The 16417-nt window shown below is 39.2% G+C and overlaps 5 protein-coding genes across 5 annotated transcripts; 3 read left to right on the plus strand and 2 right to left on the minus strand.

Annotated features, from left to right (window-relative positions):
* The first annotated feature begins 126 nt into the window (after positions 1–126).
* On the plus strand, positions 127–1701 carry LOC114533915 (neuronal acetylcholine receptor subunit alpha-10-like). The gene is made up of 2 exons (XM_028555546.1): positions 127–230; positions 326–1701. Exon 2 carries the CDS (start codon positions 327–329, stop codon positions 1323–1325), a length of 999 nt encoding a protein of 332 aa, XP_028411347.1. The 5' UTR covers positions 127–230; position 326; the 3' UTR covers positions 1326–1701.
* Positions 1702–2251: 550 nt separating this feature from the next.
* Positions 2252–4170, plus strand: LOC114533824 (acetylcholine receptor subunit alpha-like). Its single transcript, XM_028555430.1, has 5 exons — positions 2252–2321; positions 2427–2575; positions 2799–2843; positions 2946–3055; positions 3150–4170. Exons 1-5 carry the CDS (start codon positions 2252–2254, stop codon positions 4150–4152), a joined length of 1377 nt encoding a protein of 458 aa, XP_028411231.1. The 3' UTR covers positions 4153–4170.
* Positions 4171–4201: 31 nt separating this feature from the next.
* Positions 4202–8374, minus strand: LOC114533879 (E3 ubiquitin-protein ligase TRIM71-like). The gene is made up of 6 exons (XM_028555500.1): positions 7909–8374; positions 6914–7526; positions 6434–6836; positions 6013–6298; positions 5496–5816; positions 4202–5241 (listed from the first exon to the last, which is right to left on the minus strand). Exons 2-6 carry the CDS (start codon positions 7516–7518, stop codon positions 4580–4582), a joined length of 2277 nt encoding a protein of 758 aa, XP_028411301.1. The 5' UTR covers positions 7519–7526; positions 7909–8374; the 3' UTR covers positions 4202–4579.
* A 355-nt stretch (positions 8375–8729) lies between these two features.
* LOC114533880 (thioredoxin domain-containing protein 5 homolog) lies at positions 8730–10289 on the plus strand. Its single transcript, XM_028555501.1, has 4 exons — positions 8730–8966; positions 9333–9426; positions 9650–9773; positions 10054–10289. The coding sequence occupies exons 1-4, from the start codon at positions 8812–8814 to the stop codon at positions 10182–10184; spliced, it is 504 nt and encodes a 167-aa protein (XP_028411302.1). The 5' UTR covers positions 8730–8811; the 3' UTR covers positions 10185–10289.
* A 283-nt stretch (positions 10290–10572) lies between these two features.
* Positions 10573–16241, minus strand: LOC114533913 (elongation factor 2-like). The gene is made up of 15 exons (XM_028555543.1): positions 16153–16241; positions 15901–15921; positions 15067–15260; positions 14748–14929; positions 14457–14665; positions 14086–14319; positions 13876–13962; positions 13504–13692; positions 13231–13403; positions 12975–13113; positions 12637–12756; positions 12155–12407; positions 11642–12033; positions 11283–11415; positions 10573–10922 (listed from the first exon to the last, which is right to left on the minus strand). The coding sequence occupies exons 1-15, from the start codon at positions 16153–16155 to the stop codon at positions 10729–10731; spliced, it is 2523 nt and encodes an 840-aa protein (XP_028411344.1). The 5' UTR covers positions 16156–16241; the 3' UTR covers positions 10573–10728.
* Between the last annotated feature and the right edge of the window lie 176 nt (positions 16242–16417).

The raw sequence follows: 16417 nt of genomic DNA on the forward strand, positions 1-16417 counted from the left end.
CTTGTCGCGATAGAGCTGGTAAGTTTCTCATTCGAAAATTCGTGTAGTAATTAGTGAACATTGATGATCCCAACAGCAGCTGATAAGAACATTCTCCACAGGTATTTTTATCTTTTACAGGGATGGACCGATGAGCTCCTACGATGGAATGCCAGTGACTATGGAGAAAACTCAAGGATAACTCTCAAACCATCGCGGATCTGGACTCCTGACCTGGAACTTTACCAGAAGTAAGATAAGCCTAGCTCATATAGCAGCCATCTTTAGTGGCCTCTGGGATAAATAAAGGAACACAGTAACAAACAGCATTTTTGTCTTTGTATAGTATGAAACACGAACAAAGTCATATTTACGATGAGAAATTTAGAGTAATAGTTTTCTCAGATGGGGCTGTCATCTGGTATCAAACACCAATCCTTCATTCTGCCTGTGCGATTGAAATCGCCCGGTTCCCTTTTGACAGCCAGGAATGCGAGATGAAGCTAGCATCGTGGTCGTATGACGCAAAGTACCTTGACTTCCAGCTCGCCGGTGGAGATGGCGTTGAATCGAGTCAGCATCGAGACAATGCGCAATGGGAACTGGAATCAATTCGTTCTAAAAGAAGTTTGATGAAACCTCCATGTTGCGAGATTAACTTTATCGAAGTGTTATACACAATGAAGTTTAAACGAAAGGCTTTGTATTATATCATGAACGTAATTCTTCCATCTATGCTTTTGTCACTACTTGCTTCCATTTCATTCTTATTTCCAGCTGGTTCAGGCGAAAGAGTCTCTCTCGTGATCTCGGTTCTTCTCGGACTTGTCGTGTTCATGTTGATCGTGAACGAACGTACACCGGTCACATCCGACAGTGTACCGTTGATAACTAATTTTTTCAACTGTATTGGCGCAAGTACAGTTTTGGCCCTGTTGGCGACCGCCTTCATACTGCATCTAAATCACATATCTTCGGGAATACCCGTCCCACGTTATCTGGTCAGGATCAGGGACTGTATCGCGGTCGCACTTTGTATGAAACAGCCGCCTCCAACAAAACGGGTTCAGTTGGATTTGGATGAAATACTGCTCCGTGAATCGTCAACACAATACCTTAATTTTCGAGATTTGACAGGACAATCGCCCATGACGCGAAAGCCCTTCACAGAACAGAAGATGTTGATTGAGATACAAAAATTGACGAAACATCTTGAGGAAGAGAAGAATGCGAGTGAAATGATGGAAGACTGGCACTACACGATGAATGTTTTCGACAGATTATTCTTCATAATATTCTTCTTGATATCTTGCTGTTTCACCGCTTACGTTTTCTCATATTCCTAAGTTTCACATCACTCGGGACAAAACATGAACTATCTTAGACAAGAGGTCAACTCCTTTCTCTGTCTACATACATATAATAATTGCGATTAACAAAATAGCCACCAAAATAATGTTTAATTAAGAAGCTATTCGAATAGATAATAAATACCGGGAAACTTCGCACTGTTAGTTATGTAATGAATGTCAGTGTTATAATTGTCATCGAAAAATGTACTTGTTTTTGTTACAGTTGACGCGTATGGACAAATAGCCATAGTGAACACTTAATAAATTATCTAATCACATAAAATGTATATGTATACAGTTTGCATGGGTGACCAATGAGATATATCTTAGGTAGTTTAGAACTATTCAGCATTCGCTTTAAATCTTAATATATGAATGCAAATTAGTAGAAAGATACGAAGCAGCTATAGAGCCTTCGTCTTTCGTCTTCTTTCAGTTTTAACATAACATTTTTAAATTTTACTATGGATTCGTATCTTAATTTGCGGATGCTTTGCCTTAATTTGAACGTAATAAAATCATGATTGTCTTTTCTTTGTATGAAATTACCGCACACATGAGTCGGGTTGTTTTGTAAGAAAAACGACAAATGGAAAGCAAATAAACTACACTTGTTAGCTCAACCTCTTCCGCACTAATTGCAGAAATTTCTACACGCTATAGTATACAATACGATATTTATCATAAACGAGAATCAAGCTTTAGCCGTGCAAAAAATATTAGCTTTGTGGACAGATGACATTTAAATAAATTGACCGATTAATGATTTATGATATGACAAATTGATGATTTATGAATGTTATCATTAGTGCGATTTCATAACACTAAGAAAACTTCCTATCTTGACAATCAACAAGTTAAACTTTTTCTTAAGAAAAAAACCGCAAATTTTCCAGGTGTTTGTCTTGAGGATAAATTTCATGGCATTCTCCACGAAGGTCGCTTTAAAAACTCTCATTGGAGCCTCTTTACTACTAACAATCATTAAAGGTAGCGATATACAAGTGTTGCTAAAATGTTTTTCTTGTTGGATATCAACAATCAAAATTTTATGCTTACTGACGTTAACTTACATTATTTTATCGAAATTTTTAGGTGGTGTCAACGCTGGAACAAAATCGGACGAAGCTCGGCTTTTAAACGATCTGCTTAAAAACTACGATACGGACGCAAGACCAGTGAGAAATGCGTCGCAAGCAGTTACCGTTCGCATCGACTTTGCATATATCCAATTACAAGAACTGGTGAGTTGATTTGAATCAATTTAGATTTTATACATTCCAGTAAAAATGCTATACTTCTTATTTGACGAACCCAAGCTACCAATATTGGTTGGGCAAAGATAGAGTTGGCAGTATATAAATTAAGTGAAGTTTGAACGAAGTTAATGGCATTAGCTATGGGTAGATTAGTGACTCTACTAATTCACATCTTGGTTGCGATTCTTTAAAACTTCTTGTTCGTTAGGACGAGCCAACTCAGGTTCTTAAATCACTTGTCAAGATAGAGCTGGTAAGTTTCTCATTCAGAAATTCGTGTAGTAATTAGTGAACACTGATGATCCCAACAGCAGCTGAGAAGAACATTCTCCACAGGTATTTTTATCTTTCACAGAAATGGACCGATGAGCTCCTAGGATGGAACGCCAGTGATTATGGAGGAAACTCAAGGATAACTCTCAAACCATCACGGATCTGGACTCCTGACCTGGAACTTTACCAGAAGTAAGATAAGCCTAGCTCATAGCAGCCATCTTTAGTGCCCTCTGGAATAAATAGAGGAACACAGTGACATACAGAATTTTTTGTCTTTGTATAGTATGAAACACGAGCAAAGTCATATTTACGATGAGAAATTTAGAGTAATAGTTTTCTCAGATGGGGGTGTCATCTGGTATCAAACACCAATCCTGCATTCTGCCTGTGCGATTGAAATCGCCCGGTTCCCTTTTGACAGCCAGGAATGCGAAATGAAGCTAGCATCGTGGTCGTATGAAGCGAAGTACCTTGACTTCCAGCTCGCCGGTGGAGATGGCATTGAATTGAGTCAGTATCGAGACAATGCGCAATGGAAACTGGAATCAATTCGTTCTAAAAGAAATTTGATGAAACCTTCATGTTGCGAGAATATCTTCTTCGTCGAAGTGTTATACACAATGAAGTTTAAACGAAAGGCTTTGTATTATACGATGAACGTAGTTTTTCCATCTATGCTTTTGTCACTACTTGCTTCCATTTCATTCTTATTTCCAGCCGGTTCTGGCGAAAGAGTCTCTCTCGTGATCTCGGTTCTTCTCGGACTTGTCGTGTTCATGTTGATCGTGAACGAACGTACACCGGTCACATCCGACAGTGTACCGTTGATCACTATTTTCTTCAACTGTATCAGCGCAAGTACAGTTTTGGCCCTGTTGGCGACCGCCTTTATACTTCATCTAAATCACGTATCTTCGGGAATACCCGTCCCATGTTATCTGGTCAGAATCAGGGACTGTATCGCGGTCGCACTTTGTATGAAACAGCCGCCTCTAACAGACCGGGTTCAGTTGGATTTGGATGAAATACTGCTCGGAGAATCATCAACACCATACCTTAATTTTCAGGATTTGACAGGACAATCGCCCATGATGCGAAAACCCTTCACAGAGCAGAAGATGTTGATTGAGATACAAAAATTGACGAAACATCTTGAGGAAGAGAAGAATGCGAGTGAAATGATGGAAGACTGGCACTACACGATGAATGTTTTCGACAGATTATTCTTCATAATATTCTTCTTGATATCTTGCTGTTTCACCGCTTACGTTTTCTCATATTCCTAAGTTTCACATCACTCGGGACAAAACAAGAACCGTATCTTAGACAAGAGGTCAACTCCTTTCTCTGTCTACACAACATAACGGTTTACAAAATAGCCACCAAAATAGTGTTTAAGCCCGTCGAATAAATACTGGGAAACTTCGTCCTGTTTACCTTCTTCTACGTAATGCATTAGACTATCAGTTATTAATCAATGTTATAACTGTATTGAAAAATATACTTGCTTTTGTTATAGTGCACGTGTATCACAAACATGCAGTTCAAATCAATATTTAGTAAACTATCTAATCACAATAAAACTTTATAAACTATCAATTGAGTGTGCAAATATATACTTTGAGTAATCAATAGAGAAATATATTCAACATTCTCTTTGTGTACATTTGAATATCGAATGGTGGAAAAATACGAGGCAGAGCATCCAGAGCCTTAAAATACTTGGATTCGGTTGTTGCTCAGGTCAGACACGACGATGTATCCGGTGTTGGGAGTGACCGCGACGCTTTCTGGGAACGAAAGCTGCCCATCACCGCTACCTTCTGAGCCGATAGTCTTCACTAGTCTTCCATCGAGCGTCACGATCTGCAAGCGATGATTGCCCATATCAGCAACCACTAAGTGGCCACAGACATCAAGTGCCAAGCCTCTAGGATGGGTGAACTGCATCTCACGTACCCCCTGAGATCCCATCTTTCTTCTAAAGCGACCATTTCTGTCGAAGAACTGCAATCGATGATTCTTGGAGTCGGCGACAATGATATCCTCTGTTTCCTTGGTAACCAAGACATAACATGGCGAATTAAACTGGCCATTCTTCTCACCAAACGAACCAAATTTCAACACAAATTTTCCCTCAGGACTAAAGATTTGCACTCGATGGTTTTCCATGTCTGCTACAAGGATTTGTCTTGCTTCGTTGACGGCCACTCCCCAAGGGGACTTAAACTGCCCGTTCCCAACTCCTTCGCGGCCAAACTTCCCAAGGAACGCGCCCCCTTGTGTGAGGATCTGGATACGATTGTTACCGTTGTCGCAAACGATCACACGGTCAGCGGAGTCTACGGCCACATCCGTTGGACAGTTAAACTCACCTGCAGAAAATGAAGGTGCCCGTGTAGTTTAAACAGTAACGATCATCTCTTATTGATCTAGTGTTATTACATGCAGGAGGAAACCTAAACTAAACTAACTTTATTTATACTGGATAGCTCTGTCAGTTCTAAACTGTTCTTCCTAGAGGTCCAGTAAGGATCATCTCTTATTGATCTAGTGTTATTACAGGAGGAAACCTAAACTAAACTAGACTCAACTCAATGTATTCTCGAGAACTCTGTAAGTATCATACCTTTTCTTTCACCATGAGCGCCGAAGAAATGAACAAACTCTCCTTTCGTGCCAAACACTTGAACACGATGATTATAACTATCAGCAACATAAATATTTCCTGAGTGATCACAAGCTACGCCAAACGGCGATTTGAACTCTTTCTTCTTGCTTCCATATTGACCAAACCTCATCAACGTTGATCCTACTTCGTTATATTCTCGACGGTTAATAACAAGGACATTAAACGGGCTGTCTTTAATTGGCTTATCTTGAATTGTAACTGATATCTCGTGCCTTCCATTCTGTTCGGGTGTGTAGGTCACGAGGTACGTTCCATCGCCTGAAAAGCGAACAAATGACCAAAATCATGACAGAGAATCTATATGACATGTTAAAACCAGCCGTGTATTTGGTTAAATCATGGTCTTTATGTATATTGTATAATATAGTCTGGTATGGTATGGTATGGTATAGTAAATAGTATATATGTGTTATGGTAAATATGTGTTATGGTATACGGTATTACAGTGATTTACCTTCGTCCTTGACTTTAGATTTCAAAATAGTAGCATCAGGTTGTTTTACCATAACATTCAGCCTATCACCACCTTCCTTCCTGTTACCATGGCGATCTTTCGTGATCACCTGAAAGCTTGCCTCAACTTTCACTCTTGCAGTGGATATCCCATCACCCAATGCGAAGGACAACGAGGCAAACGTGCTACTGGCGTGTATAATGCCAAGAGACTGGGACACAGTGCGAAGGAAGTCGGGGTCGGCCGTATATTGAATTGTATCGTCTTCTTCCGGGTCCAGTATCAACTGATAAAGAAAGAATAACGATTGATTTTCAAACAAAACTTGGAGTTCGGTCCTGGACAAGGACGATCATGAAATCAGTCTCCCTGACTAAATCACCCAATTCTTCCTTGTTAAAAAGATTAAGATCCAACAAACCTTGACATTGCTCAAACTCTTTAACTTATTCTTAATCGTCAGAATTTCCACCTCATTCTCATACTTCAAGACATTTTCAGCAAATTCACAACATCCAGATATCTTTCCCAGCTCTAACTCCAAGCCATCTTTCTGAAGACCAAGGACCTTCTGTTTCCCAGTGTAAATAATCTCGAGACGTCGCAAGAGCTTCTCCTCCGCGTCTCTGAGGGCGGCTACCCGTTCGTTCGCGTTCCGCTTAATCTCTTCGACAATTGTCGTCTTGCAGTCGGCTAATTTTCCCGACATCTCTCGCACCATTCCTAGTGCGTCTTTGAGTTCAGGGATTCGGTCTTTAGTCGTCCCGAGAAGCTTTGCGATCTCTTCTTTCTGCTCTGGTAATGCTTCCTTTGGGTAGACATATCTGTATGTCGTAAAGAGTAAAAACGTTTAAATATTTAGCCAACTTACTGAAGATTGTACATAAAGATCTAGGTATACCTGTGTTCACGATGTTCCAAGATCGTACACACTCGGCAAACGGTCGTGTCACACGTGATACAATAATACTTGATGACATTTCTTGTATGCGTCTTACAGAAACTGACGCTATACCGATCTAATTCTTGTTTATCAGCCTCTGTGTCACAGCCCAGAAGCGCAACAACTCTATGATCCAATGTAGCGCGGGCTCGTTTATGATCAGCTACGCATGCGCCACACAAGACTTTGGAACAGTCAACGCATTTCGAAGTTGCAACATCAGCCAATTCTGGCTCATCGCACGTCTCACATTTCCGTTCAGTTCTCAATTTCTCCAACTGCTCGCCATCCAGCGATAAATAGCTCAGCATATTGTTGACGAAGAAATTTGTCGGAAGGCTTTCGATGCCCTTCTCTGGGATTTCAGTTTCATCTCGACACGTCGGACATGTGACGTGGGGGGATTCATAGTTATTTATGATCCGCATCAAACATTTGGTGCAAAATGTGTGATGACAACCCAGCAATTTTGGCTCAGTGAACTTCTCTAGACAAACTGGACATAACAGCTGTTCGTTCAGTTGTTCTAGGACATAGATAGCTTTTTCTTCGTTTGAAGACATCGAGAAGTCTGAAAAAAACAAAGAGGTTTTGGTCAACTTAAACGTATAGCAGTGTTCTAATAAAGCCAGGGGTGGTAACTTGATAATACAGTATGCGATACGTTTCCACCTAGATTCTATCCATGCAGCCTGCCGAAGTTTAAACTGCCTAAAAGATATGTCAAATTTGAAGTACCAGTGAAAGTATAGTACTATACTACAATAATTTGTCGCGGTTTGTGTCATAACTACCTGAGAAAGGTATCTCAAACGCACGAATTGTGTCTGAACAACGCGACCGTTCGTCGTCGTTCAGTGTAGGTAGTATTTGTGTCAAAACTACCTGAGAAAGATACCTTAAACGTAGGCGTGCAATAAAGCATATATATGTATATAAAGGTGCTTACTTACATAGGATAAGAAATAGCCTTCCAGTTTAAAAAATCATTGGTTTTCAAACATGTTCATTGTCCACTGGTCTTGAACGCTGCTTCATTGATTTTGCAAGTCTTCAAGGCTGATTTAGCGCTCGCGAACCAGGGATACATCCAGTCGACCAACTTCAAGTTTAAATTTCACCTCAACTTTTCTTTCTTCTAGTTTGTCATCATAGACCACACCGTCTTTAGGACAAGGAGTTTTTACAGCCACCAAATAACCTACTCCTTCAGCTCTTCAGCAAAGAAATCCTTCATTTTTTGTTTTGAGAAGACAACAATAGTCTCTGAACAGGTTTATTTCATTTCTTCTTGTGTAAAAAAGCGAGAACAAAGCCCCCTCCAAAACCACCAGAAAACAACCTGTTTTCCTAACGGGATTATGACAGATCAAGGCGGGATGTTGATAGTACGTTTATTGTTTCAAAGTTTATTCTTCATATCGCTTGCGAAAAAATTGTATATACTTTTCATATTATAAATTTCCATACAAATCTTTATTGATTGTATGGATCAATGATTAGGAACACGATAAATAAAGTTATCAGCCAAAATATTTCTTACAAAATGATCCAGAATGGTATAGTCAAATATGAAATTGAACTATTTTGTAAGTTATAGATTTGAACTCTTGAACTCTTTCTTATGACTAAGACTAAGAAAATTTCCCTAGCGGCATTTTAAAACACATTGCAGATATTCACGAGTAAAACTTAAACGTAAAACCTTAATTTCCCCGCCAGGTACCCAATTGTTAAACTGCAACCGCTTGAACGGACTTGCATGTTGCAGTAAAATCTCTCGTGCGGAACAAGTCGTTTAGCCATAGAATTTATAGACGCATTAGTATTTCATCTTTGCTTTTAACCATCTAAAAATGGCGCTCTTACGATTTGTGTTCGCAACAGTCCTAGTTTTAACAAAACTATGGTCCTCTGAGGGCACGGCAGTTCTAGAGTTTCAAAAATGGGAAGAACTAAAGGATGATCTTTCCAAAACGGATGTAGCAATTGTCGACTTCTTTGCCTCATGGTAGGAAAATGGTTTTTAAGAAAGAAACATTAAATAAAAGATTGTTGCGATCGATCTTCACCGCGGATTTTATATACCCCACCTTTCAATTTCGGAGCGAATTATAGCTGCCCTGTGTTGAAGAATTGTTTTTTAAAACGGTTAACGAGAGTCTGGTTCTTAATTGCATTCGATTGCAGCCGCCGGTATTGAAGTCATACGATCAGTTCTGTTTGCAAAACAAAACAAAATCCAAGATTATTTTTCCTAGCAATCGCTCTACGCTTTTTACATCTTTCGGGCATTAGTGGGATTGAATATATCTTTGCCTGTGGATCAACGGTAAGTATTAAAATCAATTTTGAACTATTTTGTTGTTAAAACTAGGTGCCCTCATTGCGTTCGCTTGGCTCCGAGCTTCGAGAAAGCTGCAGAGACGATCTCACAAGGAGACTTGAAAGAAAAAGTTCATTTGATTAAGGTAAGGCATGCCGAACGTGGAGTCTACGATATCCTTATATACTTATTCCTTGGCCTAATCTGCTCGAGAGATTTTTGTAAATAGTCCAATAGCATTGAGGATTTACGAAAAACATTTGAGAGGCGACAATTTCCCAAAAACGAAAGCATATGTTCCTCAGTTCTTAGTCAAAGAGTGTTATAACCGCTCTAGACTATAATAACCATTTTACCTGGTTTTTTAGATCCAATGTGACAGCGAAAAAGGAGCGGCAATATGTGCAGCTAATAAAATAGAAGGATTTCCTACTCTCAATGTCTATAATAAAGGAAAGAAACTTGAGCAATACGTTGGTGGAAGACAACCAGGTGAGGGGACATTGAGCACACTGGGGACTGATTAACACCCGGGAAATTAACCCCAGGACCGGCACTGACGTAGAGTTCATCCAACCTCGAACCCAGGCAGTTTATCCACACACAGTTCACACTGGACTGGCTGGACAAATTCAGGATTCAACAATTCAGACGTTTTACGCGTTTTTACCATCTGAATGCCAGAACTAGGCGAAACTATTTATTTTCACCCAGATTGTGATTATAGCCTTCAGTTAATGCGCGTTAAGACATTTCTATCTTCTGTTTCAAGGTGACATCGTCGAGTACGTGCAAAAAGTTGTGAAGACAAAAAAAGCTCAATTTACCGGGAAACAAAAGAACGATCAACTGGTTTGCCTGGCCAAGGACTTCAAGAAATATGCAGCCCAAAAATCGTCGTGAAAGACCTAGTCGAACAATAAATTTGAGCGTGACGCGCATGTACGTGACGTGTTACGTTTTGAAATGTATTTTTTAAACTAAAAACGAAGAGATTTTCATCATTCACGCATTGCTGCATTGTATCTCTGAAAATAGAAAGCAACGGGTAATTCTCGTACCCAGGGAGTGCCTCAGCTTAATAATGGCCTTGAAGATGGCGGCCAAATAACTCTCAGTTATCGCTCCAGTCTTTATCGAGTTCACTAGCACAAAATCCATGTTATTCGCCCCCCCCCACCGTGATTTCGCCCCCCCCACCGGTATTTCGTCATTCCTGCTATTCCAACTGTAAAGTTGAATCCTACAATTTCCAGTATTCAGTAAACTTTTCCACAGATAAAGAGAATGCTTTAGGATTATTTTATATAATTAGCAACCTCAAGTTTACACAGGCAGTTAATCCTATCATATTACAATTTTAAACCCGCACAATATAAGCCATTTCATTACAACACTACATCAAGTATCTCCTGGTCTATAGCGCCGTGTCCTGAGTTCGATTGCTTCACAATTTATCGAGGTATTTATCAAGCGGTGGGATGCCTTCATTTAGACCCTTTCTTTTTCTCGTGTCCACAATAACCTTTCCAGGCCTGGATGTTGGATCAGAGATATCACCAGGCAGTGTTTGCCAATGATCAAACACACATTGAGGGAACGCCTGACCTCCGGTGTTGGAACGAAGATCTGCCGTGAATCCTACAAACACAACATATTTACATTAAACACAGAACACAGGAAACTAATAACTGTAGTTGCATAGATCATAATCTTACCTTTTTTACTAAACTTACGCGTTTAAGACTCAAATTGAGAAGCATAGCTACGAAAATATTAGCGCGAAGCTGGACAATAAAAACGTGAAACCTTTTCAGAAATTGCTATACAACAAGCCGCCATTTTTCAGCTTTCGCGCTCCAGTAATTTAAAGTTCAGCTATAAAATTTCTGCACCTAATAGAATATCTTCAACCGCTCCAGTTATTATTTATATAGAGCTCAACTCATCACACACGTGACTGAGCGACAAATACCAATTAGATAATTTGTTGGTACTCACCGAACGATTCGTTTACGGGAAGATACGACTTGACCACAAACATTGGAGTTCCAGCGACTTGCATCTCTTCAAACACATGACCACGACGACGGTTTAACACACCATAAATACCTCCAACAGCATTTTCAGGACACTAAAATATCCATATTTTACATAAGGTTATGTATAAGCATTTAAAAATTTTTATTGCGTTTTTTGCGCGGTTAATTTGCGAGGTCATAATGACGTCAAACACGAACAGCCTAATGGTACACGAAGTTTTATTGGTGGTTAGTTTTGCGGAGCCAATGGAACTTCATGTCACATCAGACCTTTGCGTTCGACGTCATTATCAGAAAGGTATTATACGTATCACGTACCTGAATCTCACACAAGTATACAGGTTCAAGAAGACCTGGACTGGCTGTCAAGACACAAGCGTAAATACATCTTCTAGCAGTCGGCATGATCTGGCCAGCTCCACGATGAATGGCGTCAGCATGGAGAGTGACATCATGGATGTTAAATCTCACACCACGCAAATTTTCTTCACACAACGGTCCCTCCTTGGACGCCCATTGAAAGCCGCCGATCACGCTGTCCTTAATCTCGTTCAAGTATTGCACTCCCTTTGAGACATCAATGACCATGTTCGGACCGCTGGTCTCTGGTCCAAAGCACCAGATCTTACGGGCTTCCGTCACATCAAATTCGAATTTTTCGGCCAAAAGTCGGGCACGTGCTTTGATGTCCTGACTTGGGTAAACATCACCTGTTTGTAAACAATAATATCAATAAGAAGAAGGGCAAAATGGTAGTAAAAATGAGCAACCACGCTTGAATATAAAAATAATGTTTCCTTCGTTTGCAGTGAATAAGTGTTAATTAATAACCTTGATCAATAGCTTCTGGTAAGCCATCTGGAAGCGGTGCGGCAACCATAAACAATCTGTTGTGTTTGTTGGGTGATTTTGATAAACAAGTTTGACTGGACTCGGCTGTGACAGTCTCACGATACGACACGACAGGATCTGATTTCTTCAACGGAATACACGCATGATCTTCTTCCAAATCTTTCAGGCAAATCTCGAGATGGAGTTCTCCAGCGCCAGCAACAATATGTTCACCGCTTTCCTCGATTAAACACTGCACAAAAACACGAAACACAATGTCATTTGTTGCCGGAAACACCGAGTATTTTAATAAAATATAAACAGAATAACTCTGAGTTAAATTTTGTATTCTAAATGAATTTTGTATTCTTTACGACTGAACTTAGTCATCATCTTGACAGATTTAAATTCAATCTAAATCTCTCAAGCAGAATTACTGATACTGCGCGTTTGTGTTTGGAGATCTGAATACTGCATATTACCTGAACCATAGGATCAGATTTGGCAAGTCTCTTTAAACCTTCTACCAGTTTAGGCAAGTCAGCTGGGTTCTTTGGCTCAACAGCAACACGGACAACTGGTGATACACTGAATTTCATAACCTGAAACATACATTACAAAAAATCAATCTCTCTTTGCCCCAAAGTTCAATTCAGGAAGAAAAGAGGACTCTCAGCTTGCATGTTTTAAATTCTTTGAATATTATTACAAAAAAGAATTTCTATTTTGAGAATAAAGAACCCTCTTCCTAAACTTTCCATTTCATTTTAAAAGAAACTGCTGAAAACAAAGGTGTTTTCAGCTGGTTTTTACCACATACCTTTAAGTTATGTGCCTCAGCAAAAGTTGTGATTGTTCCAGTTTTAACAAGATATTGATCAACTCCGACAAGTCCAACAATATTACCACATGGGACGTCCTCAATTGGCTCAATGTAACGACCCATCATCAAGATAGTTCTACAAAAAAAATTAAAAGAATATTGTTGGAAGAATGAATCTATTTACACTTGTAACAACATTCCATGTCATGACATAAGCGTTAACCATCATAACCACAAGCACATGAAACTGTACCTCTGAATAGGCTTCTGGTAGAGATCTTCCTTCTTTCCTGGCACATAATGTGGTCCCATAATTCTAACTTTCTGTCCCGTTGACACAATTCCAGAGAAAACACGCCCGAAAGCATAGAAACGACCTTTGTCGTTGGTGGGTACCATCTTGGATACGTACATACACAATGGTGCCTGAAAAAAACCATTAAAATTTTAGACAACAGAAGTTGGATTGCCTGACCAAATTTGATCAACTCTCACATCTACAATGCCACAAAAAATAGCAACTTACTTTGGGGTCACAATTCTTGATACCCAACGCAACTTCGTCATCATGAGGACCTTCATACAACATTTCCATACGGTACTTCTGCGCAGTGACGGGTGATGGTAAATGAATGGTTATCATCTGAAGTAAAGCGTCACCAGCCTGGAGCCAAGTTCTCATGACCGCTTTCAACAATGGCTTGCCTTCTTTGTCCTGATTGTGAAAATATCAAGTGTTTAGATTAAACTGGCCAGCAGAAGACAATGTGTCATGCTTTAGACTAACCAACATATTGTACTTATCTATACTTATATGACCCAATAACCCATAAAATGAGATTCTTTTCTTTTATAATAACTTTTTACCACACTTTGTATCAAGTCTTTGTAGACTCACCTTATCTTCCCCAACAAGTTTGACATTCAACTTTTCAAGAAGTTTGCTTGTTTCCTCTTTCTTGAAGTTCATAATTGCATCAAAAACCTTCAGAACAAAGTACACAGAGATTCTAGGACTTTGCTGACTTAATCATAAAGGCAACAACACAACAAGTGTTGAAAAGAACATGGAATATTTTCAAATTGTTTAGACAATTCAATATCATACCTTGTAAATTGGATCCAAGATGAACTGATTGAAACCCCGGACATAACCGTCAGAATACGTCTTAGCCCACTTCTTTTCCTTGGCATTGTAGAATTGATCGCCCCACAATCGCTTCATCAACTTGGCAGGCTCGATTTTGAATTTAGCTGAGTAAAACTCTGCAAATTGTTTCATGGTGAAAGCCCAGCCATGAAGTCCTGATCCAAAACCAACGGTACCTTTGGTTGGATCAACCTGAAGACAAAATAGCATAACATATTTACAATATTACTTGTGACAATGAATCACCAATAAACATTTGATAGGAAATAGTGAGTATGAAAAGGATTTATTTTTTACAACTGGTGTAACATAAGCTTTTTGAATGGTACCTGAATATTCCCCATAGGTCCATCTTCGGTACTGTACGTGGCAATGATTACATTCACACTCTCAACTATACGCTGGAAGGTCTGGTAAAGATCTTCTTGTTCCAACTGCAACTCCAACAAAGCACGGTCCATTTTGTTCATGAACAAAACTGGTTTGATCCTTTCCGCAATTGCCTGACGTAAGACAGTCTCAGTTTGCACACACACACCTGAAAACATTGAATCAACATTGATGAAAACTATAACTTACAAAGGATCTTGTAGAATAGCATTCACATATGCAAAACTTACCACTAACACAATCAACAACAACTAAAGCTCCGTCAGTCACACGTAGAGCAGCAGTGACTTCAGAGGAGAAATCAACGTGGCCAGGGGAGTCAATCAGATTAATCAAGAAACCATTGCCATCTTTTTCCTGTTCAATATATCCCATGTCTTTCTCAGCCAATTCATAATACATGGAAATAGCCCTGAATTTATGAGAAACAAACCAGGTATATCAGGTTCTTTACTAGTAAACAATTTATTTTTAAACACAAACATGAAATAAAGGATATTCTGTTTTGAAAACCCTATTTTTCATTGTAAAAAGCAAGAACATACGTACGTGGACTTAATTGTGATACATCGTTCTTGCTCATCCTTTCTTGTGTCAGTAAATCTGGCCTCCCCAGCTTTTTGGGAAGCAATGATACCAGCTTTACTCACAAGGGAGTCAGTTAGGGTTGATTTGCCATGGTCCACATGAGCAATAACCGACATGTTCCGGATGTTGGCTTTTTTGTCCATGATCGCACGGATCTACAGTGAAAATATTTAAACTGTTGGTGAATGGTAAGATTTGTGGTCACCAAGTCTAATTTAGTTCTGAACTATTTGTAAGTTAACACACGGCAAAGAACCTCGGTCTACTAATTTACATTGTGAATATTCTTGAGAAGGGCTTAAATTGCAGTGATTAATTTTCAACAGAATCTTTGTCACAGGCACTTAATTAAGCCTATTAATAATTTTAAACACAAACTTTTTGCACAAAACTTCATGCAATATTCACAATGCCAAAATGATCCCAATCTCATGCTGGACCTGGCATGTGTAGTGCCTGAAACATGCTACTAAACAATCCTGGACAGCAAACAGCAGCCAACCACACCATATTACTTGTACACCACTCAGACTAACCAATTTTAATATTGATACAAATGGGCCATTATTTTTAAAAAGTAAAAAAACCTGTACATTTTAAATCTACAGTACAAAATAGTTTTTCAAATGATTTCATGTTTAAACGACTAGTAATACTTAGTTACTCGGATATTATAATACTCGGATTGCACCACTGGCATATACGTAAGCATATACTATTTTTTTCAATGAGATAAATTCAATATTTATCGTGAATATGGCTATAAAAATGAATAAAATTAAAAGATTTTCTGACCTGGTCCACTGTAAAGTTCACCTATAACAAATAAAAACAAATCTACGTTAAAATTGGCTAAAAGGAGCACTAAAGTTCAACTGATTTATCATGAATGGATACTTGGACAAATTTACGAATCAATGCGCGACTTTCAAGTCGTATTTTTCATGTTTTACGGTGGCGAAGCCTTGAAAATATTGGTGATATAATACGGACAAGCCATCAATGATGTTTGATCGTTATAGATTGTAACAGGATGTATAATCTTACCATTTTTATTTCTTGGTTAAGTTCCCTGAGTCAACTTTCGAACTAACCAAAACGGAGAACAAATGTAAAAGAGGCTTCGAGAGACGACGTCTGCGCACGTAAACGGAAGCGATGTTTACGTTCACTCCAGCAATATATAGAGAGATCTTGACGCAATTTATTCTGTTTCTGGCACGCGCAATGATGATGAGACGTGCAGAGTGAAAATGCACATGCGCGTTCTGAGGGAAACGGGGTTTAGTGCACTGGACGTAGTGGAATAAGT

The sequence above is a fragment of the Dendronephthya gigantea genome, unplaced genomic scaffold, assembly GCF_004324835.1.
Source record: "Dendronephthya gigantea isolate DGI-Jeju-01 unplaced genomic scaffold, DenGig_1.0 000095F, whole genome shotgun sequence".
NCBI classification, from domain to species: Eukaryota; Metazoa; Cnidaria; class Anthozoa; order Malacalcyonacea; family Nephtheidae; genus Dendronephthya; species Dendronephthya gigantea.

What these genes read in the sequence shown, in the direction of transcription:
- LOC114533915 (XM_028555546.1), top strand. Translation starts at nt 327, where the DNA reads ATGAAACACGAACAAAGTCATATTTACGATGAGAAATTTAGAGTAATA.
- LOC114533824 (XM_028555430.1), top strand. Translation starts at nt 2,252, where the DNA reads ATGGCATTCTCCACGAAGGTCGCTTTAAAAACTCTCATTGGAGCCTCT. An exon ending in ACTACTAACAATCATTAAAG is followed by an intron (nt 2,322 to 2,426) that starts GTAGCGATATAC and finishes CGAAATTTTTAG; the next exon opens with GTGGTGTCAACGCTGGAACA. An exon ending in GACCTGGAACTTTACCAGAA is followed by an intron (nt 3,056 to 3,149) that starts GTAAGATAAGCC and finishes GTCTTTGTATAG; the next exon opens with TATGAAACACGAGCAAAGTC.
- LOC114533879 (XM_028555500.1), bottom strand. Translation starts at nt 7,518, where the DNA reads ATGTCTTCAAACGAAGAAAAAGCTATCTATGTCCTAGAACAACTGAAC. An exon ending in TTGGAACATCGTGAACACAG is followed by an intron (nt 6,837 to 6,913) that starts GTATACCTAGAT and finishes TACGACATACAG; the next exon opens with ATATGTCTACCCAAAGGAAG. An exon ending in ATCTAAAGTCAAGGACGAAG is followed by an intron (nt 5,817 to 6,012) that starts GTAAATCACTGT and finishes TTCGCTTTTCAG; the next exon opens with GCGATGGAACGTACCTCGTG.
- LOC114533880 (XM_028555501.1), top strand. Translation starts at nt 8,812, where the DNA reads ATGGCGCTCTTACGATTTGTGTTCGCAACAGTCCTAGTTTTAACAAAA. An exon ending in AAAAAGTTCATTTGATTAAG is followed by an intron (nt 9,427 to 9,649) that starts GTAAGGCATGCC and finishes CTGGTTTTTTAG; the next exon opens with ATCCAATGTGACAGCGAAAA. An exon ending in CGTTGGTGGAAGACAACCAG is followed by an intron (nt 9,774 to 10,053) that starts GTGAGGGGACAT and finishes TTCTGTTTCAAG; the next exon opens with GTGACATCGTCGAGTACGTG.
- LOC114533913 (XM_028555543.1), bottom strand. An exon ending in AATCTGATCCTATGGTTCAG is followed by an intron (nt 12,408 to 12,636) that starts GTAATATGCAGT and finishes GTTTTTGTGCAG; the next exon opens with TGTTTAATCGAGGAAAGCGG. An exon ending in TATACTTGTGTGAGATTCAG is followed by an intron (nt 11,416 to 11,641) that starts GTACGTGATACG and finishes TGGATATTTTAG; the next exon opens with TGTCCTGAAAATGCTGTTGG.